Below are 21,357 nucleotides of genomic sequence, written 5' to 3' on the forward strand. Positions count from 1 at the left end.
CGGTCCTAGGAGGTCGCGCACCCGGAAAGCCCCGGGATCCCCAGCCCCTCCCACCCCGGTGGCCGCCGGAACCCGTCCGTCTCAAGCCGGGGAGGAGGCAGTAGAGGGCGAGGGAGAGGGTCCGGGAGGAGGGGTTCGGCCGGGAGGGCAGGCGAGGGCCGCAGGGAGCGCGCCAACCAAACCCACCTAGAGGGGTCGCCAGGCCCTCAGCGCAGACCGTGCCCCAGCCCCGGGACGGGGACAGACCGACCGACCGACCGACCGACCGGCGGCCCGCTTTGGGAAGGCGACCGGACAGAGGTGGGCCCCCAGGATCTGGGTCGGAACCGAGGGACTTGGCTGGGACGGATCCTCGCGCGAAAGCGGAGGCGGCGGCCCCCCAGGAGGCGGCGAGGGCCCCGGTGAGGCGAACAGCTTGAATGTTCAGCACACGGTTCGCGTTCCCGCCAGGTTCCAGCAGGCTCGCCCGGCCGGGTCGTGGCCGCCAGAAGTCGCCCAGCAGGTGTCAGGGCGGCAGAACTTACCCCCGCCCCCCACCCCAACTCCAGCCGGCGCACGCGGCCCCACGTGAGTGAGTCCGCAGGGGCGATGGGCGAGCTCGTTCCTACCATCCCCCTGTATTTGGCCTTATTTCCCCAACAGACCTGTCCCCCCTCAGTTGTCAGGCTAAATATTTTGGCTTGGCGGGAAGGGCGGAGAGAGCCCGGAGGTCCCAGCAAGCCAATCCGTTGCGCCCCGGGGCGCGGAGGGCGGGAGCTGGGCGCGGCCCCGAAGCGCCCGGTGATACCGCGGCCCCGTGCGGCCCCCCGACGCTCGCTCGGCGCCCAGCCGCCCGGCCGCCCAGCGGGGTTCCGGACTTTTCTCCCGGGCGAGTCCGCGCCGCTCTCGTGGGCGGGCTCCCTGGGCTTCCTGGCCGCGCCGGCTCCGGGTTGGCAGGCCTCGCGGACTGCCTTTTGCTCTGCACCCTGCCTGACTCTCCCTCTCCGAGGCCTCTCTGAGCCTCCTCTGCTGCTTTCTGCATCTCTGCCCTCATCATCCTGTCTCTGGGTTCAGACCGAGTCTGTCTCCAGCTGCCTGGCACTGTCTTTGTGTCTCTGTGGCTCTCATTCCCTTTTTCCCTCTGAGATTCCCCCCCACCCCCCGCGCCCGCGGGCCCCCACCCTCCCCTCCCCTCTGAAGCCTGCATCTCTGTGTCCCTTAGGGCCTGCCGGACCCTGCTCCTCCCCGAGCCAGCTGCAGAAGCCAGGAGTGGGCACGAGGCGGGCCTGGGACGATGGCAGCGCCCAGCCTGTGCCCGGGGGTCGCATGCCTGCTTGCGATCCAGCTCTCCTTGGGATTTGGCCTGGACACACTAGAGGGTGAGTCCCCCAGCGCTGCCTCCTGGAGCCCCATCTCCCCCCTCCCACACCCCCCAGCCAGCTGGGAGGCCAAACATCTGTTTACCCAGGGCATGAAGACGGGGGCGGCTCTCAGGACTTCCCACCAGGAAGAGCAGTTAGTTCCCCCACATAACGGTGTTTCCCCCTCAGCCCCCTGCGATGTGAGAAGGACCTTGAAACAGAGAGATGAAGAGATCTCCTCCATCGTGCATTCCCAGAGAACAGCATGAGGAGGAGAGTCTCAGGGGTCGTTTCTCGGGTGCAGGGAGGGATGGGTAGCTGAGAACTAGGCACCATGAAGTAATGAATCCATTGTGCAGACAGGAAACTTGAGGTTCAGAGAATTGAGAGGGAAAGCTGGACTGGGGCCCAGAGCGCTTGTCCCAGCGCCCTGTCCCATGTCCCCCACACTTAGGGCCAATCCACTGGGCCCAGGCCAGACCCTTCCTATGTGCAGAGTTGGGGAGGGGAGGACCGCATAGACCAAGAGGCCCCATGCGGGTGTGGGGAGCCTAGCAGGGGAGGAAAAGACACTGAATGTGCGAGATTCAAAAGCGGGAAAGATTAAGAGCGTGCCCTTCCCCAGTCCCACCGTTCCCTTCCAGACTGAGGCCGCTGGGGGTGGCGGGTCCACTGCTCCGTGCCCCCCCCCCGAGGGGCCCCGTGGCGCCCTCAGATGGGAGGCTTCCAGGAGGAGGTCAGAGTCTCCCTTTCCTACAGAGACAGAGGGGAGCTGCAAAGGGTTGGGGTCGGGGGTCCCCTGAAGAGTGCTGGTGGGGAAGGCACTGCAGGCGAGGGACAGCCCCTCCCCCACTGCCGGGCCAGGACAGGGCACACAGATGCCAGCCGCGAGCCCGGTTGTCAGGAGGGGAGCACGTCCCTGGGAGGGGGTGGGGCGTGGTGTTTGGTTGTTTGATCAGGGGACCCAGATGTCCTCTTCCCAGCACAGCTCTGCGCAGGGCCAGGTCCTGAGGGCAGGCAGGCAGGGGTTAATCTGTGAAGGTCGTAGATTTGTTTTTCCAAATGACTCCCATCAGGGGAGCCCTAGAGAGGCCGGGGCATGATGAGAAGTGGCATGTGGGCGCCTTGGAGAGCCTGATTGGCCTTTGCCTGGAGGGGCTAGAAGTGTTTTCTCATTCTCTCCCTCTTTTTGTGCGTGTGAACACACACACACACACACACACACACACACACACACAACAGCAGCTGTGCAGAGCCAAGCACAGGGAACATTAATGACAACAGGGAGAAGGTGTGATGCAAGCCTCAGGGAGCCAACCTTGCCTGCCCGCTACCAGGAGCTGGGCCTGGGTCCGTGTGGGGGTGCGGTGCTGCCGAGAGCCAGGCAGGAAGTGTGACTGGCGAGCCGAAGAATAGACTCGAATCCTCCAGCCCGGACGGTGTCCTCTGGAGCAAATGAGAGTGCACGGGCCAGGCAGCCAGCCCAGTCAGGGGGCCCGTCTCAGGTGCCCTTGGGGAGAGGAAGGAAAGTGGGTCTGAAGAAGCCAGGCACACCCCGGTCCCCGGGGGAGGAGTGGATCCGGGAACCAGATGTCCGCCAGTTCAAACCATGGCCCCTGAGTGCCCGGTGGACGCAGCCCTGAGCCGAGCACCGCGGACTCGGTGCCGACTAACAAGGGCCACCCTCGGGAGATCCCGTCCTTGGAGGGGTGACAAAAATGTGGACAACAGTTGTGGGGTGAGGCCCCAGGTGTTCCGGTGGGTGCTAGAGCCAGAACTGGCCAGCCCGAGGGGGGAAGTGACTAACTCAGGTCAGAGGATCGGGGACGGACGGGCTCGACCCGAGGTTCGCAGGACAAGAGCTGAGCGTGTGGCCAGGCCCGGGAACCCTCCTGAGGCTTGGAGACATTAGCGAGGACCCGTTTATCAGCCCCCTGGATATCAGGCCGAGGAATTTTCACTTGAACTTTCGGCAGTGGGGAGCCACGGACGTCCCTTCGAGAGTAAACCAGTGCGGGGACCAGACATCCGGCTCCCTTAGGCCTGGGAGGGAGGCGGGAGGTGTGAGGCTTTGCGTCCCAGTCACAGAATCCATTCATTCATCACATACTTGCTGAGCACCAGTTTTGTGCCAAGCACCAAGGATACAGCAATGAACTACACAAAGATCCCTGCCCTTCGGAAGCTTACCGTAAACAAAATAAGTAACTCAGACATTAGCCAACGTTAAGATGTAAGGAGAAAAGTTAAGTAGGAAGGGGGGTAGGGAGTGTTTAAACGGATGGTCAGAGAAGTCCTCATTGAGGAGGTGACATCTGAGCAGAGACTTAAAGAAGGTGAAGGACCGCGTACAGGGAACAGCGCTCTAGCCAGAGGGAACAGAATGTGCAAAGACCTCAGAGCAGAAGCTTGGCTGGCTTGTTTGAAAAACCAGCAAAACAAAGTCAGTGCGGCTGAGGAAGAGAGGCAAAGGGGGTGAAGTCAGAGAGGCTGCAGAGGCCTTGCAAGCCCCGTAAGGACTTGAGCTTTTAATCAGATGCGGGCCACCAGGGGGTTGTGAGCAGCGCAGGAAGGTCACCCCAGTTGTTTTGAGACGATCCCTTTGGCTATAGAGTGAAGAGACCGGGAGGGGATGCGGACGGAGGTGGGGGGCCATCTGGGAGGCCACCGCTGTCAATCCAGGAGAAGGGCACGGTGCCAGCAGTGGAGGCGGTGACTGAGCATTGGATGTGCTGTCACTTAAAGGTGGAGCCCACAGGCTCTGGGGGCGGGGGTGGGGGGGTCGTGGAGGGAAGGACTCTTCACCGTCACCGTCACTGTCACCGCAGGAATGAAGCAGGTTGGGGAGGGAGGAGCTCACTCTGGCCCACGTTGACCCGTGGGGTGCCCGTCCTTCAAGCCGCCATGAGGCCTGTGAGGCCCAGGGAGGAGGCCGCCCCACCGCCACGGCGGAGCCCTGCTCCCACGCCGTGTCCCGCTCCCAGAGGGTCCCCCAGGGCGGGACGGGGAGCTCAGCCCACTGACGACTGCCTGCCGCCTGTGCCCGCAGTGTGCCCCAGCCTGGATATCCGCTCGGAGGTGGCAGAGCTGCGCCGGCTGGAGAACTGCAGCGTGGTGGAGGGCCACCTGCAGATCCTGCTCATGTTCACGGCCACGGGCGAGGACTTCCGCGGCCTCAGCTTCCCGCGCCTCACGCAGGTCACGGACTACCTGCTCCTCTTCCGTGTCTACGGCCTGGAGAGCCTGCGGGACCTCTTCCCCAACCTGGCGGTGGTCCGCGGGGCCCGCCTCTTCCTGGGCTATGCGCTGGTCGTCTACGAGATGCCGCACCTGCGGGACGTGGGGCTGCCGGCGCTGGGGGCCGTGCTGCGGGGGGCCGTGCGCGTCGAGAAGAACCAGGAGCTCTGCCACCTGTCCACCATTGACTGGGGCCTGCTGCAGCCGGCCCCCGGGGCCAACCACATCGTGGGCAACAAGCTGGGCGAGGAGTGCGCCGACGTGTGTCCCGGGGTGCTGGGCGCCAGCGGCGAGCCCTGCGCCAGGACCACCTTCGGCGGGCACACCGACTACAGATGCTGGACCTCCAGCCACTGCCAGCGAGGTGGGCGCCGGCCCAGAACACGACGGGGCGGCGGCGGGGGGGGGGGGGGCACCGGAAGGGTGGGGGCAGGCGGGCCGGTGGCCACAGGACGGCGCGCGTCCTCGCTCGGCCGGCACGGACCCCCTTCATTCTCACCCGTCCTGTGAGGCAGGCCGTCTTTGTTATTCCCAGTTTGCAGATGAGGAAACTGAGGCTCGGAACAGTTAGGTAACCGAGGTGGCTTACGTGAGCTATTCCATGAGGCTTAGGGCAGTGCCTGGGTCATGGCGGGTGTTCTCTGTGCCGATAAAAGTGGCTGCAGCACGGGCGGGAGGCACAAGGCAGGCTGTCAGGTGGGATCCAGTCTAGCAAGTCAGGTGCACGGAGAGAAAAACGGAAGGAGGGAAGGGAGTGGAGCGAAGCGAGGAAGTGAAATAAGGAGGGATGATGGGGGGAGGAGGCGGAGTTCACGGGGGAGGAAAGGAGGACCGTTCAGAGGCTCGGAGCAGATCTGGGGTCCCCGGCCACAAGGAGGTCAGCTCCCTCAGCCCAAAGCCTCTGCTTCGGGGCAGAAGAGTAACCAGATCCCCGCTGTATCTGCCGGGCCCCGGCTCCCCGGTGCCTCCGTGTTGGCTGTAAACACGGCTGCTTCACATCCTCTCTCGTGTACAGTGTCAACACGCCCTGACTGACCCCCGCACGCCCCGCTCCCACAGACAGCGAGCTGCCACCACGCACGGTTCACAAGCCTTGGGCCCCCAGCCCCAGACCCACCCGCCGCTGCTTGGAGCCGCCTCCCGCCCAGGGCAGAGAGCTGGGGAGGGGGGAGGAGGTGTGGGCAGGGCACGGGCGAAACGGCCCGTGGCGGCCCCACCTCGCACACACTCCCAGGCCCCCTGGCCCCGGGCCTCGGTGCCCGGGAGAAGCTGGCAGGCTCCCCCTGGCACCAGGCCCAGTGATGATCTGAGCACCAGGCCCAGACAGGGCAGTAGGCGGGGCAGAAGCAGCCGTGGTGGACGAGGTCACAGCTCTGCCCTGAGTTCTGATGTCCCTGGCCAGGCGCCGTGGGAGGTGGGGAGCCACACAGAGGGACCGTGGTCCTTGTCCTCAGAACCCACCTGAGGAAAAGAGAGCCAGCAACCCGTGCCATCTGAATGGGAGGAATTTGGGTGCGGACGAAGAGTGTTATCCCAGGGGGAGGGGTGGCACCAGAACCAAGGGGGCAGGGGCCAGACCCGACACGGCCCTCTGTCCACAGTGTGTCCCTGTCCCCATGGGCTGGCCTGCACCGCTGGGGGTGAGTGCTGCCACGTCGAATGCCTGGGGGGCTGCAGCCGGCCGGAAGACCCGCGTGCCTGCGTCGCTTGTCGTCACCTCTATTTCCAGGGTGCCTGCCACCGGGCCTGCCCCCCAGGCACCTACCAGCACGAGTCCTGGCGCTGCGTCACGGCGGAGCGCTGTGCCCGCCTGCGCTCTGTGCCCGGCCGCGCCTCCACCTTCGGCATCCACCAGGGCCGCTGCCTGGCCCAGTGCCCTCCAGGCTTCACGCGCAATGGCAGCAGGTGAGTGTAGGGGGTGGGGGGGCACTCTCGGGTCGGTGAGGAGGTCCACGCTGGTCCAGGGCTCATTCCGCAACCTCCACTTGCCCCTGCCAGCATATTCTGCCGCAAGTGTGAGGGGCTGTGCCCCAAAGAGTGCAAGGTGGGCACCAAGACCATCGACTCCATCCAGGCCGCACAGGATCTGGTGGGCTGCACCCACGTGGAAGGGAGCCTCATCGTCAATCTTCGCCAGGGCTGTTAGTACCTTCCCCAGGCCACACCTCTCCTCCCGGCCGTGCCCGCTTACAGGGACCCAGCTAAGGCACCACTGTCCACCACCCCGGGTCCCGGTCCTGAGGGGCCCCCTCCTCGTGCCCCCATCCAGCAACGCGCCCTGCTCCCCCACCCCACGCAGACCTGTCACCTCCCGCCCTGCTCTGGCCCTGTCTTCCCCGTTTCCAGACAACCTAGAGCTAGAGCTGCAGCACAGCCTAGGGCTGATAGAGACCATCACCGGCTTCCTCAAAATCAAGCACTCCTTCGCCCTCGTGTCCCTGGGCTTTTTCAAGAACCTCAAACTAATCCGGGGAGACGCCATGGTGGATGGGTAAGGGGTCAGAAACAGCCTCTGACCTGATCCCTCTGTCACACCTCCTTGTCCCTAACCCTCCCAAAGCAGCGGCAAAGAGCATGGGCTCCGGAACCAGCTCTGCCTCGGACTATCTGTGTGACACCGGGTAGGTTACTTAACTTCCCTGGGCCTCAATTTTCTTCTCTGTAAAATGGGGTTAAGAGAACACTACTTATTTCTTAGGGCTGTTGTGAATACGACTTACATTGTTATGTATGAAACACAACAGTGCCTAGAACACAGTACGTACTATGTAAATTACAGTGACACCAAACTCCACGTAGGTTGGCTAATATTGTCATCTGATGCTCTCAGCTGCCCAGCAAGACTGCCTGGGTTTGAACCCATCCCTACCACCGACCAGTCAAGGCCTACCTGTAAGGTAGCCAGGATTTGTCAACGTACAGAGAATGTTTTAAATTACCGTCCCACCAAGCGGTTTTTCATGTCTCCCTGGAACAGCCACGGACCCCCCAGGGGTACCCACACTGCAGCTGGAGAGGCAGAGCCCCAGGCTGAGTGCCCCTTCTCCCCTGTGCCCCCGGCAGGGACAGCCCCTCCAGGAGGAACCCATAAGGCACCCCCCCTCCCCCCCTTGCCCCCACCTCTCGTGCAGAGCAAGGTCCCCTGGCCTCCCCCAGGAACTACACTCTGTACGTGCTGGACAACCAGAACCTACAGCAGCTGGGGTCCTGGGTGGCTGCGGGGCTCGCCATTCCCGTGGGCAAGATTTACTTCGCCTTCAACCCGCGCCTCTGCTTGGAGCACATCTACCGATTGGAGGAGGTGACCGGCACGCGGGGACGCCAAAACAAGGCCGAGATCAACCCCCGCACCAACGGAGACCGCGCTGCCTGTGAGGCCCGACACCCCAACCCCGGGGAGACACGACCCCGCGCAAAGCCCAGGCGCGCGCGCGCGCGCGCTGAAACACACCAGACGCGCACCCGGGAGGCAGGGGGCGCTTGACCGGGACCCTTAGTTACGTCCGCTTCGGAGGCCGCGTGGGGGGAGGGGGTGCCGCGGGGTCAGGGTGGGGGCTCGGAAGTAGGTGGCTCGGGCAGAGACGAACGCGGCTGAGAGCAGGTGTTGGCCCCCCCGCCCCGCCCAGGCCAGACTCGCACCCTGCGCTTCGTGTCCAACGTGACGCAGGCGGACAGCATCCTGCTGCGCTGGGAGCGCTACGAGCCGCTGGAGGCTCGGGACCTGCTCAGCTTCATCGTGTACTACAAGGAGTCGTGAGTGCCGGGGGCGGGGCCGGGGCGAGGGGCGGGGCCCGCGCTGGAGTGGGCGGGGCCAGAGCCACCGCGGGGCGGGGCCAGGCCCGGACGCGGCCGATTCCTTCGCGAAAGCGGTCAGGTGAGGGCAGAGCGCTTTCGGGGGGGGGGGGGGGGGGTGTGCTGTAGAGAACCCAGGGGCCAAGACCCCCACGTCGCACTCGCTTGCAGTGCCCACGTCTGGCTCTCCCCTCACTTTATTCATCCCTCCGTGCCTCAGTTTCACCTCACCAGTGAACTGGAGAGGACAAGTCAGGACTTCCGAGAGACCAGGACAGGAGCCCCGCTGAAAAGGCTTGGATAATTAAACTTCAATTCACTATGCTAATGTTCTGTACTGACCACATGCTCCTGCCCCAGCAGCGGTTTGGGGAGTACCCACTAATTTGGCCAGTTTTATGCGTAGCTTTGCCAGCATTTCATTAAAGCCAGAGGAAGGGAGGGAGCAGGGACAGCCAAGGACAGGCTGCTCTTTTCCTCCGAGAGAGTGTACTGACCAGCGCAGGAGGGCCAGTGGTTAGACCACAGGAAGGATTTCTCCAAAAGCATGGCTAGGAATCAAAACTAAAATTCTTAGAAGAGAGGGGTGGGTCTGGGAGGGCAGTCTGGGAGGGCAGCAGTGAGGAGAACTCCCGTCTATGGGAGGGAGACAGAGGATGGGAACCACCTCGCTCGGAAGTCCTTCTTGGGAACTAAAATCGAGAGGCCTTAACCTTCCCACTAGCACAGGACCTGGCTGGGGGGAAGGGGGTGGGGAGTCAATGGTGGGTGGCCTGTCTCAGTGGTAGGTGAAGGTCTCTAGCATGGGGAGCTGAAGACTGGTAAATACAGATTCCTGGGCTCTACCCCCCCCCACGCGCGCGCGCGCACGCGCGCGCACACACACACAAGTTCTGATTCACTTAGTCCTGGGTAGGGCCCATGAATCTGCATTTCTAACAGGCTCCCAGATAATGCTGAATCTTCTGATCCATAGACCACACTTTGGGGAGCACTAACATGGGCTGCAATGTACCTGGCACCCCCTGCCTGGCTTGTGCAGTTCACAATCTACACAACTGTACCCAGCTGCCTCTGGGCTCAAAAGACAGAGAATCTTAGAAGTCCTTCACGAAGCCCCCCTACCATCACTGCCTTGCGGCTGTGCTCACTCAGAGACAGGCTGTGACTCCTGGCCCAATCCCGGCTCTGAGCAGACCCACTCAGTGAGTGCCCCCAAAGAGCAGGGTGCCTTCACGCCTACTGGAAGAATGGTAACGACAGTCTTCAGGTGGTTCAGAGAGGAGGGGGTGCTAAAAACTGGGGTGGGGCTGAGCCACCCCTCAGTTCCGGGGGTCGGGATGTTCAGCCCCTTCCAGAACGCCACGGAGCACATAGGTCCAGATGCCTGTGGGACCCAGAGCTGGAACCTGCTGGATGTGGAGCTGCCCTTAAGCCGCACCCAGGAGCCAGGGGTGACTCTAGCCCCCCTCAAGCCCTGGACCCAGTACGCAGTGTTTGTGCGGGCCATCACACTGACCACTGCTGAGGACAGCCCCCACCAAGGAGCCCAGAGCCCCATCGTCTACCTCCGAACCCTGCCTGCGGGTAGGCTGGACTTCCAAGGGGGTGGGAGCGAGGTGCCTGAGTCGGAAGGAGAATGAGGGAACCCAGGCACCAGACATAGAGAAGCTGGGTCGCTGAACACCTGGCCCCTAGAGACTGGGAAGCCAGATGTTAGAGTCCTAGAAAGAATAGGGGGCATCCGTCTGGGTCCTAGGGAGGCTGTGGGTGGGAGAGAGCGCAGGGGGAACATTTGAGCCAGTTCAAAGGCCTTCGAGGGACGGGGGGGGGGGGGCCTGGATTCTGAGTGCCAGGAAAGGGAGTTTGCGGGTCACTGATTCCTTGGGAGAAAGAGAGGGGCTTGGACCCCAGAGAGGGGCCCCTTACCAGACAGTATTTGAAAGGGGGATCCGCGGCCCCTCAGCTGTACCCTACTTACGTCCCCAGCGCCCACGGTGCCCCAGGATGTCATCTCCACGTCCAATTCCTCGTCCCACCTGCTGGTGCGCTGGAAGCCACCGACTCAGCGCAACGGGAACATCACCTACTACCTGGTGCTGTGGCAGCGTCTGGCGGAGGACGGCGACCTCTACCTGAACGACTACTGCCACCGCGGTGCGCAGGGCAGCGGCGCGGGCCGGAGGGGTTGGGACGCGGGCCGGGGCGCCGTGCGTCTAACTGCCTTTCCCTGCGTCGCGCCAGGCTTGCGGCTGCCCACCAGCAACAGCGACCCGCGATTCGACCGCGAGGACGCGGAACTCCAAGCGGAGACGGAGCCCGGCTGCTGCCCTTGCCAGCACCCACCTCCGGGGCAGGTCCTGCCGCCGCTGGAGGCGCAAGAGGCCTCGTTCCAGAAGAAGTTCGAAAACTTTCTGCACAACGCCATCACAATCCCCAAGTGCGGCGAGACGCGCCACCCCCCCCACACACACACCCCGAGGGCCTGAAGGGCCAGGCCGCGGAGGGGCGGGTTTGGCTGGAGGGGTGTGGGCGGGGCCGCGGAGGGGCGGGTGTGGCTGCAGGGGTGTGGGCGGGGCCGTGGGGGTGGGTCTGGCTGGAGGTGTGGGGGCGGGGCCACGGAGGGGGCGGGTCTGACTGGATGGGGTGTGGGCGGGGCCGCGGGGGCGGGTCTGGCTGGAGGGGGAGGGGCCTGGGTGGGGCCGCTCTGCGGGCGGGGCTGACCCCGGGCCGACCCGGGCCGACCCCGCCCTCCCTGGTCTCCCCAGATCCCCCTGGAAGGTGACGTCCATCAATAAGAGCCCTCACAGGTGAGCGGGGCGGGACTGAGGGGCGGGGGTCCCGGGCCGCTGCCGTGGTTCTGACTCGCGCACTCCCCAGAGACTCAGGGAGGCACCGCCGGGCAGCCGGGGCCCTCCGGCTTGGGGGGAACAGCTCGGATTTCGAGATCCAGGAGGACAAAGTGCCCCGGGAGCGAGCAGTGCTGAGTGGCCTTCGCCACTTCACGGAATATCGGATCGACATCCACGCCTGCAACCACGCGGCGCACACCGTGGGCTGCAGCGCCGCCACCTTCGTCTTTGCGCGCACCATGCCGCACAGTAGGTGACCCCCGACACCTCTACCCACCCCCCACACCGACCCCAAGGACTCTACCCAATTAGTGCGCCGACTAGCGAGTTCGACCTCCGGGTAACCAGGGCCCCTGCCTGCTCACCCTTCCTAGTCCCCAAGTCCGCATATCCTAGAGCTTCCTGAAACCTCCCAGGGGGGCCCCCTTGAGTCTGAACGTGAAGTTGAAAGGAAGTACTTGGGCCGGACTGCCTGCTGCCCTCTCCCACAGGAGAAGCGGATGGCATCCCAGGGAAGGTGGCCTGGGAGGCAGCCGGCAAAAGCAGTGTCCTCCTGCGCTGGCTTGAACCCCCGGACCCCAACGGACTCATCCTCAAGTACGAAATCAAGTACCGCCGCTTGGGAGAGGTAGGTGCCCCAGGGGACCCCCCACCCGGCCCCAGTTTTTGCCTCCATCCTCTTCCCAGACAGCCGTTCTGTGTTGTCCTCAGGAGGCCACAGTGCTGTGTGTGTCCCGCCTGCGGTATGCCAAGTCTGGGGGGGTCCACCTGGCCCTTCTGCCCCCTGGAAACTACTCTGCCAGAGTTCGGGCAACCTCACTGGCTGGCAACGGATCCTGGACAGAGAGTATCGCTTTCTACATCCCTGGCCCAGGTTGGCATAGCCTCTGCCCCAGACTGTACTCCCAGCAGCCCTGCCTGGGTCCCCCGCCCCCCGCCCCTGCCACATCTCCGGTTGTGGAAGTCACAGCCACTCCACCGCGTTCCTCCCCCTGCTCCCGTTGCCCATCGTGAAAGGAGAAGCGTCCCCTGTGCTCTGACTTCTCCATCTTTGACCCTGCCATCTGCTGCCCTCTGACCACCAGAGGAGGAAGACTCCGGGGGGCTGCATGTCCTCCTCACCGTCACCCCCGTGGGGCTCATGCTGCTTGTCATTCTCGCTGCCCTCGGTTTCTTCTACGGCAGGAAGAGGTGATGATGACCAGTCGTACCGTTTCCCATCCCCCCTCTCTCCCTGAGCCCTCGTCACAAAGTCAGTGTGCAGTCAGAGCATGGTAGATGAGACAGTAGAGGACTTCCTAGAGCCCTAACTCATCCCCTGAGGGCAGCATGGAGGAGACACACATTTCAGGGGGGTGACCGCTGGCCTCAGTGTACTGGTGAATTTCCCAACCTTACCAGTGAAAGTCCCACCTCCTGGGACTCCCCGGTCTGGGCACACGGGGACTCTTGCCCACCACGTTCTCAGCCTGCAGGGGAAGAGACAGGAGACCTGACCATGTGCCCTGGAACAGTTGCCAGATGCCCCTGGGGCTGAACACAAGAGGGCAATGGAGGCAGGATTTTGCTTGCCTGGACTCTAAGGGTCACAGGGTCACCAGAGTAGGCAGGAGCCGCTCTACTCCCCATTCCCAGCCTGTCACAGCCCAGATGCCGGGACTTGGAAAGTGCGTAGGGATCCCCAAGGTCGCCCTTGATCAGGGATGGGGGTGTGGTCAGTAACTTCCCTCCTCTTTGTCCTCTGACATTGCTCCTTCCTCCCTGGGGACACTTCCAGCCTGACCCCCTCACCTCCCTTTGCAGAAACAGCACCCTGTATGCCTCCGTGAATCCGGAGTACTTCAGCGCCTCTAATAGTAGGTCTGGGAGTGGGTGGACAGGTGTGTGGGAAAGGGAGACAGGAGGGGAGGACAGCCACACTTCCAGGAGACCTTCTTAGAGAAAGCAGCCTTGGGAGCCGAGCCCTTTCAGAGAGGAGAGGGGTGGGCGGGGTGTGGCAGAGAGCAGTGTTCTTGCCTCGTGACCCCCACCTCCCCTCAGTGTACATCCCTGATGAATGGGAGGTGCCTCGGGAGCAGATCTCCATAATCCGGGAACTGGGCCAGGGCTCCTTTGGGATGGTATACGAGGGACTGGCACAAGGACTTGAGGCTGGAGAGGAGTCCACACCCGTGGCCCTGAAGACGGTGAACGAGCTGGCCAGCCCACGAGAACGCATTGAGTTCCTCAAGGAAGCCTCTGTCATGAAGGCATTCAAGTGTCACCACGTGGTAAGGGAGGATCAGGGACAATGCCAGGGTAGGGTCGTAATTGGGCTGAAAGTCATATGGTAAGACGGATAGGGAGGGTCAAGGATGAGGTCAGGACACCATTAAGGTCAGGGTTGGGACTGTGGCGAAGATCCTAATTGAGGTAAAGGTCATGGTTAGGGCTGGGCTCAAAACCGGATCATGGGAAGACCATGACACAATCATGGCTGGGGCTGGGATCAGTCATGGTTGGGGGTCAATAGTCAGTGTCATTAGGGTCATGATTGGGACCAAGGTCAGAGTTGGGTGAATCGTGAAGATTGGAATGATAGTTATGATCGAGTTCGTGGGTTAGAGTCAAGGTCATTGTTAGGTCAGGATTAGGGCTGTGGTCATGGTTGGGTTTAGGGTCAGGGTTGGTGTCTGGGTCAGGTTGTGGTCACAGCAGGTCAGTACTTTGGCCAGGTGGGTCAAGGAGAGGGGACCTGCAACCAGGCTCTTTGTCCGTCCCAGGTACGTCTCCTGGGCGTGGTGTCTCAGGGCCAGCCAACTCTGGTCATCATGGAGTTAATGACCCGTGGGGACCTCAAGAGCCATCTTCGATCTTTGCGGCCTGAGGCAGAGGTGGGGACCAGAAAGACCCTGGGCCAAGGGGCTGGAGAGTTAGAACTGACTTGGACACAGTTGTGGGGGAATCCTTGGGCAGGAGTCCAACCTCCGGGTTCCTTCTTCACCAGCCCCCTGTCTTGGCTCTAGAACAACCCTGGGCTCCCGCGGCCAGCACTGGGAGACATGATCCAGATGGCTGGTGAGATTGCAGATGGCATGGCCTACCTTGCCGCCAACAAGTTCGTGCACCGAGACCTGGCGGCCCGAAACTGCATGGTGTCCCAGGACTTCACCGTCAAGATCGGGGGTACGCAGGGTGCAGTGGGTAGGGGCGGCCTGAGGAGTAGAGTGACCCTCCCTGAGCTAGACTAGGAGATCCAGACCTGGCCCCCAGCTCTGCCCCTAACAGCCACTCCCCCCACCCTGGATCTCAGGCTTCTCGTCCAAGGCCAGGGGGTGGTTGGCGTGGGATGATCTCTGAGGTCCTTTGAGCCGCCGCATTCCAGGATTCTTGGGGGCTGTGCAGGGGGAGAGGGCTGGGGCCGGGGCTGGTGTGGCCTTCCGTGACCCCACACCTGTCCACCCTCACTTTGCAGACTTCGGGATGACCCGAGACGTGTACGAGACAGACTATTACCGCAAGGGTGGGAAGGGGCTGCTGCCCGTGCGCTGGATGGCCCCCGAGTCCCTCAAAGACGGAATCTTCACCACCCACTCGGACGTCTGGTGGGGCCTGGCTGGAGCAGAGGGCTCAGGGGGTGTGCAGGTGGGGCTGGGGAGGGGCCCAGGTGCACTGCGCGGCGTGCAAGGTGCTGCGCTCAGGCCCTCGTGCGTGCCCTCCAGGTCCTTCGGTGTGGTGCTCTGGGAGATCGCGACTCTGGCTGAACAGCCCTACCAGGGCTTGTCCAACGAGCAGGTGCTCAAGTTTGTCATGGATGGTGGGGTGCTGGAGGAGCTGGAGAGCTGTCCCCTTCGGCTGTGAGTGCCCCCTGCCTGCCATCTGCCCTGCCCCGCCCCCGCGACGGTGGCCCCGCCTCCTCTGATGCTGTAGGTGCACCGGTGCCCCGCTCTGAGCCTTCCCATTCTGAGTCCCCACTACGACCCCATTTCCGCCGCCCCGTGGCCCTCCCGATGTAGTCCCCCACGCCCCCCTTGCACCAGCTGGCCCTCTCACGCTGCCCCCCTCCCCAGGCAGGAGCTGATGAGCCGCTGCTGGCAGCAGAACCCACGCCTGCGGCCCACCTTCACCCACATCCTGGACAGCATTCGGGGGGAGCTGCGGCCCTCCTTCCGCCTCTTTTCCTTCTACTACAGCCCAGAGTGCCGGGGCGCCCGGGTGTCCCCACTGCCCGTGGCCGAGCCCGACTCCCTACCGACACCAGAAGGGGCTCCCTCAGACTGCAGCCCCCAAAATGGGGGCCCGGGGCACTGAGGCCACCCTATTCTCTGGGTGACGGGCCTCCCACGGGCAGAGAGGAAGGGTCCTGACCTTTGAGGCCCTGAGGTGTGCAGACATTCACACCCCACCCCATGCTCAGAAGGGTCATGGGGGCGGCCCAGGCTGGGCCAGGGAGCAGGAGAGGGAGGATTGGGTGGGGGCAGAGGGGGCAGAGCAGACTCCCCGTAGGAGTCTGAGTTTCTCCACGAGAAGCTCAGCAAGGTCGCGGCAGGAAGAGTGGACAAGAAGTCCAGCCTGGGGAGAGGGGCCCACCCACCCAGAAGGTGGGGTCCGGAGACCCCCAGCCTCAGCTTTGGGTGTCCTGTGGACCTCTGGGACCATCAACACACTCAAAACCAGAGGAGCACCCGCATGAGGCCGGGAGCCCTCTCTGTCCCCGTGTGGAGGTGGGGGATGGGATGTCTGTACAATGCCCTTCTCAGCCCCACGTTCCCCCTCCTCCCCTCGTCCCCACGCACCAGGGGGCGTGGGGAGAACCCAGAGACCTGGGTGAGCAGGTTCCTAGCCTGTAGCCTGCCCTCACTTCCTCCCCTCCTTCGCCACACCCAGGACCCCCCAAGTTTGGTGCTCCTCCGCCCTCCTCCCCAGGGGCATCCCTTGGTGCAGATTCACCCCTTCTCCCAGCCCCTTCCCCTCAACCTCCCCCCTGCCCTAGGATGATTAAGGCTTTGATCCTTCAAGGCTTGCTTCCTCCCTGCCCTCACTCCTGCCCCCCAACCCCCGGCCTCTCAGGGGAAGACTGAAGGAGGCACAATAAATGCTGAGGTCTGTTTGTGCCCTGGTCCCCGGAGAGCCCATTATCTCTCCATCTATGTGGTCTTAACACTGGCTGAACTTCCTCCTTCCCTTCTTGGGGGCTTGACACGGTGACCCTGAGGCCGCGATACAGGATAAATACTGGGCTGTCAAACACCACCTCCACGAGGACCTAACAGCCCGGGTTGTCATGGCCGTGTCCGCCGCTCGGGCAGCCAGAGGTGGCTAAGCCTGGCAAGGAAGCTTTGTCTCTGGGCTCCCAGCCTCACCAACCGTCCCCCACACCTCATCTTTAGGTCATCCCTCGCTGCTTCCTCCGGGCAGACGTCTCCCGGGCATCGGAGGACAGATGCAGGGGTGGGGGAGGGGCCCTGATGACCGGTCCGTGCTGGACGCCCCCCTCCCCCCGCCCCCCAGCCAGGGCGGGGACCGCGAGCAGAGTCTGTGTGTCTGGCTCCCTTAGATTACCCACAAGCAGAGATGCCCTGCAGGCGTGTTGAAGGAACACAGGGGAGTCCATTTCCAGGCTCTTATGCCAGGAAGAGCTGCAGATAAACGACTTAAAGCCTTGGTGAAGACGATGGAGGCAGAGGGGGCTGGTCACGGCTCAGGACATTTTAGCATCCTGTACCAGCGTCTCCCGCACCCTGGGCTCGGGGCCATGGCTCCCGCGCTGCCACGGACCCAGAGTCTGGGGACGTTTGCGCTTCTGAGCTTGCTTGGCGCCCTCGTGCCCTGCAAACCACAGCTCCTTAAGGCCTGAGTGGAGTGGGCACGAGTCTGTGTGAGACCATCTCCGTCACAGCAGTTACAGCTCACTTACACTCCGCTGGCAGGGGCAGTGTGGGCAGCCGGGACCACCTGTCCCGCCGGACCCCTGCCCTGCCCCTGCCTGTCAATGGTAGCTGATGCAACAGTGGCCCCTAATGGTTGCTGGTGGAACTACAGTTTACGGAGAATGGAACCCCCGGAGGTTGTTCTCTGGGTTCCTGGTCTCTGACCAGCCTCCCGCTGACTAGAAGGGGGGGGGTGGGCACGCCACACAGGGGCCCCAGGGGAGACCCACACACCTACGCAGGGCACACAGCCACATCGGCGCTTGCACGGGCCTGGACGGCGGCAGTGGGGTCAAGCTTTCCCCCACCGCCCGCACCCCTAACCTGCACAGTGCTGGATGTCACCTGTCCCGGAAGTGCTGGCCATCTGGACGTGGAGGGGCATAAGGAAGGGCTAGAAAGCTGAAGCAAAGAGGGCTTCAGGAAAACCCTGCCTGTGCTCGACTTCCAAAGATGAGCAGGTGCTGGCTCTTGGTGAGCCCCTGGGAGCACGGTCAGAGGGAGGCTCTTGGCAGGCCCCTGGGAGCACGGTCAGGAGCTTGCGATCAAGTCCTCAGCTACTCCTGATGCCTGACAGAAGTAGGGGTCTCAAAGGGGCTGCAAGGCTAAGAGTTCTAGTGTCCTTGCTGTGGAAAGGAGGCCTGAGGGGCCGTGGGACCTGGGTTCTGAGTGCGGCCTAGATATTGGATCGCCCCGACTCAGGAGTATTTGCTCTTCTCCAAAGCCAGGAGGTATACAGCCCGTGCCCCGAATCTTGCCCCATGGTAGATATTGCAGCCCCAGCTGAGATGTCCCCTCATTCGGTTCCTGGGAAGGCAGGACACCTGAACACTTTGGCTTCTTGGACGGAGCAGGCCAGGAGTCATTCTCTCTGCCTTCGTTGCTCCCACCACAGCCTGGGAGAGAGGGGAGGAAGGCGCTGGTAAGAAGCAAGTGTGGGGATGGGCAGAAGGGAGGCCGTCCAGGGACAAGGAGGCTGGCTGAAATCCTAGGACAGAAAAAGGGGCTCGTTCAGGGGCCTCTCTCCCCACCAACACCCCAGCAGCTGCAGCTCTGAACCACCCGGGCCTTCTCGGTGCCGGGATGGGAAAGCATGGGTGCTGGGGAGGCGGTAGGAGCAGAGACACAGACAGACAGGGAGACAGGAGCTCAGCACCCCTCTCCACACGCCATGGACGCTGAGAGGCCACCCCAAGGCCTCTCCCCTACCCTGCCCTTTGCTCTCTGTAGGTCTAGCCCTCCCCCCCCACCCTACACTTGCAAGCAACAACGGGGGGACTTTCTGCTTGGTCACTGCCAGACATGCTCGTGCAGAACTAGAGCAGGGGGGAAGTGGGCAGAGGTGCAGGGAGAGGGGGCGGATGAAGGATACACAGAAGACTAGGCAGCCGTGGGGGAGAAATCCCGAGACCATGAAGAAAGACTCTCAAGAAACTGAGACAGGGCGTCTTCCTCCCTGGGGGGGGCAGAGGCAGGAGAGCGTGTGCATAAAAGATGATGCATCTCAGGCGAGAAGACGGGGAGCTGGGGAGGGGTGCGGCCAGCCTCACCCCCGACGCAGGAAGGGGGAAGGCGAGGCTGGGGGGGAGTGTGGGAGCACGGTGGCCTCTCTTGGAAGCAGCCTCACCTAAGGGAGAGCCCCCTATGAAGGAAGGCCAAGGGCTGAAACAAAATAATGAACACCGAGCACTCTGCGAGCTGGGGAGCACCACATAAATGACCACCGTTACCTAATCGTGATAGCATTTTTTTTTAAGTTTATTCATTTCGAGAGAGGCGGAGAGAGCAAGCGGGAGGGGGGCAGAGAGAGAGGGAGAGAGAGAGAACCCCAAGCAGGCTCCACGCCGTCAACACAGAGCCGGACACGGGGCTGGAACCCACGAAACGCGAGACCATGACCTGAGCCGAAACCAAGAGTCGGACGCTTAACCAACTGACCCCCCAGGCGCCCCTAAGTGTGATACCATTTGAAGGACACGTGGCAGTGCCTGTGGTGAGGACAGGTGGCGCCTTGGAAAGGTGGCCACGGTGAGCTGCAGAGCAAAACGAGCAAGTCACAAATTTTGCATTTACATGTCCCAACTCAGAAAAATATCGCCAGCGTAATCGAGGCCTGGGAGACGCGATTGTGAACGACAACCTTTTTGCTTATCTGTATCTTCTCCGCCGGTCTGTTCAAGAGCATGCATCGTTTATAGGGTGGAAAACAAGCAGTTGCTTTGAAAAGGAGGCTTCCTGCCCAGGTGGCCGAGGTCCGGGGCTGGGGACGGGTGAGGTCAGGCCCATGGGGCCCCGGCTCACCCTCTCCCTACTTGCTTGGATATCGCGAGAACTGACCCATACGCATCCTCCAAGAACCTTGCTTCCTCCGTGTTCTGGGCAGGACCAAAGTCAGTTTCCATGAATTTAGGATTGGCAGCCTGCTTCCGTAGCCCCAAGATGTCTTCTGCCTGGAAAGACTTAAAACAGGAGGGAGATGGGGGAAAGCGGACACTTCTTGGAGATTCCGGACAACTCTGGGCCCAGTCCAGGGGAGGCCAACAGCCCCCCGCGAGCAGTGTCTTTGGGACCACAAAAAGTGAGGGCGCCTTCCCCTCCCACCCCGACAGGACCACCCTCCGTCTGGTTTCCCAGCCCCTTCACTGGACAGACCCTCCACACCCACTGACCAACCGCATCTTCCCTTCCCCTCGGGTCCCACGCCCTGCCCAACCTGTCCCCCCCCGGACTCAGTGCGGGCCACCTCACCCCTTGAGGTCATCCCACACTCCTCCCCACTGGGACGCCCCCCTCCTCCCCTTCCCAGCCTGGAAACACCCGCTGCGGTGGCCCCTCCCCCAAGCTGACCTTCTCCACTTTCTCAGGATAGCGTCTTAATAGCAATAACTCCTCACGCTGGCGAAGAACTTTCCGTTGCCAAAGAAAGAGAGACAGACAGAGGTTTTTGTTTGTTTGTTTTTTAAATGTGCTTCAGAGGGGATGGTGTCAATGATCTGAGAGGCCAGCTGGCCCGCCTCGGATGGCACAGCAGCTCCTGGAGGCCCAGCCTGCCAAGGGCTGAGAGCAGTCACCCTCCCTCCGTCCTCCAGTCCCCGTCTTTATCCCCGAAGCGCATCTTCCCTGGCGTGGAGGCCTCCACTTCTGGCTGCAAAAACCCTGATCCGCCCAAACCCGGTACAAACCCCACCTTCCCATCAGCCTCGACTCTTCCGGTCCTGCCAGCGTGTCCCCCCGTCGCCCGGCCCGCGCTGCCCCGGGACTTGCCTCCGCGGGTGAGTGGCTCCTGGTCATGCCCTCTGGCCTCTGCACCGGGCACAGTGTGCCCTGTACCTGCTGTCACACGACCCCGGTGCTGGGCGTCAGGAGCCAGTCCCTCGGGAAAACACACACACACACACACACACACACACACACACACACACCACGCTGTGGATCTCCACAGGCATCCCTGAAGGCAGGCAGAGGTCCCTCCTGCTGTGGGAGGGGACACGCCTAAGGACACTGATAAGGCAGGAAGCAGCTCCCCCTCCGGGCTGTGAGAATGAGCGGCGAGACTGGGGTTGTCGGGGCCTGGACGCTCAGAGGTGGGATCCAGCTCTCGGGGGAGGCGGTGCTGGGCAGCCTCAAAAAGAAGCAAAGAGGAAGGAGCGGGTCCTCCCCTGTCCCCGGCAGCAGACCTCACCGTGGCCCTGGCACAGGCCCGCCAGCAAGGAGCCCGGGAGTGCAGTTTGCAGTCGAAGCCCTGACCGCACAGGGCGGAGAGAACAAGGGAGGGGTGGGGCTGGGAGACGGGCGAGTGGCCAGCGCCCTTGGCGGCTGTTACTCCCTCCCACGACCATTCCTCAAGTGCACTGAGCACGTCCTACGCGCCTCCACTCCGCACGCACTCTAACACACGGAACGTTCTGGGGGGCTTCATACCGTGGCTGACATCTTGCAGATAAGGAAACTGAGGCCCGAGGAAGTGAAGGAACTTGCCCAAAGACCCACGGCCAACAGCTGGGGGATTCAAAGTCCGAGCCATTCTCGTGTTTCCCGATGTGTCCCACTGCCCCCGGGGAAGGCGGCCAGGAATTCCTCACGGGCAGGAATGGCGGCAGGTGCCAAACCACCCGAGCACCTAGCAGATGCCGGACAGCCGGTGACGGGCCGCCTGCGGTGGGTGAAGGAGCGCAAAGATGAGCAAAGCCAGGCTCGCCCCGAGGGTCGAGGATCGTGCCGGATGGG

The 21,357-nt window shown here is 62.8% G+C and overlaps 1 protein-coding gene across 2 annotated transcripts; it reads left to right on the forward strand.

Moving 5' to 3' along the window:
- Window positions 1–1,256: 1,256 nt before the first annotated feature.
- On the forward strand, window positions 1,257–16,361 carry INSRR (insulin receptor related receptor). 2 transcript variants are annotated; one of them, XM_030303133.1, is made up of 22 exons: window positions 1,257–1,358; window positions 4,390–4,941; window positions 6,179–6,482; window positions 6,576–6,718; window positions 6,924–7,068; window positions 7,734–7,948; window positions 8,204–8,330; window positions 9,718–9,956; window positions 10,359–10,526; window positions 10,614–10,809; window positions 11,138–11,179; window positions 11,250–11,470; window positions 11,713–11,849; window positions 11,933–12,095; window positions 12,307–12,412; window positions 13,025–13,077; window positions 13,262–13,491; window positions 13,984–14,094; window positions 14,227–14,386; window positions 14,676–14,805; window positions 14,923–15,057; window positions 15,271–16,361. In XM_030303133.1, exons 1-22 carry the CDS (start codon window positions 1,274–1,276, stop codon window positions 15,509–15,511), a joined length of 3,903 nt encoding a protein of 1,300 aa, XP_030158993.1. In that variant the 5' UTR covers window positions 1,257–1,273; the 3' UTR covers window positions 15,512–16,361. The 2 variants fall into 2 exon arrangements, with proteins under 2 accessions (XP_030158993.1, XP_030158992.1); XM_030303132.1 differs by lacking the exon at window positions 1,257–1,358 and having other exon boundaries at window positions 4,245–4,941.
- Window positions 16,362–21,357: the final 4,996 nt, after the last annotated feature.

Source organism: Lynx canadensis, chromosome F1 (genome assembly GCF_007474595.2).
Source record: "Lynx canadensis isolate LIC74 chromosome F1, mLynCan4.pri.v2, whole genome shotgun sequence".
Lineage (NCBI taxonomy): Eukaryota > Metazoa > Chordata > Mammalia > Carnivora > Felidae > Lynx > Lynx canadensis.

Bases quoted from the DNA above. Each gene is read 5' to 3' on its own strand.
- INSRR (XM_030303132.1), top strand. From the start codon at position 4,245: ATGAGGCCTGTGAGGCCCAGGGAGGAGGCCGCCCCACCGCCACGGCGG. The intron at 10,810-11,137 runs GTGCGGCGAGAC...TGGTCTCCCCAG, and splicing joins AACGCCATCACAATCCCCAA to ATCCCCCTGGAAGGTGACGT. The intron at 15,058-15,270 runs GTGAGTGCCCCC...CCCCCTCCCCAG, and splicing joins GAGAGCTGTCCCCTTCGGCT to GCAGGAGCTGATGAGCCGCT.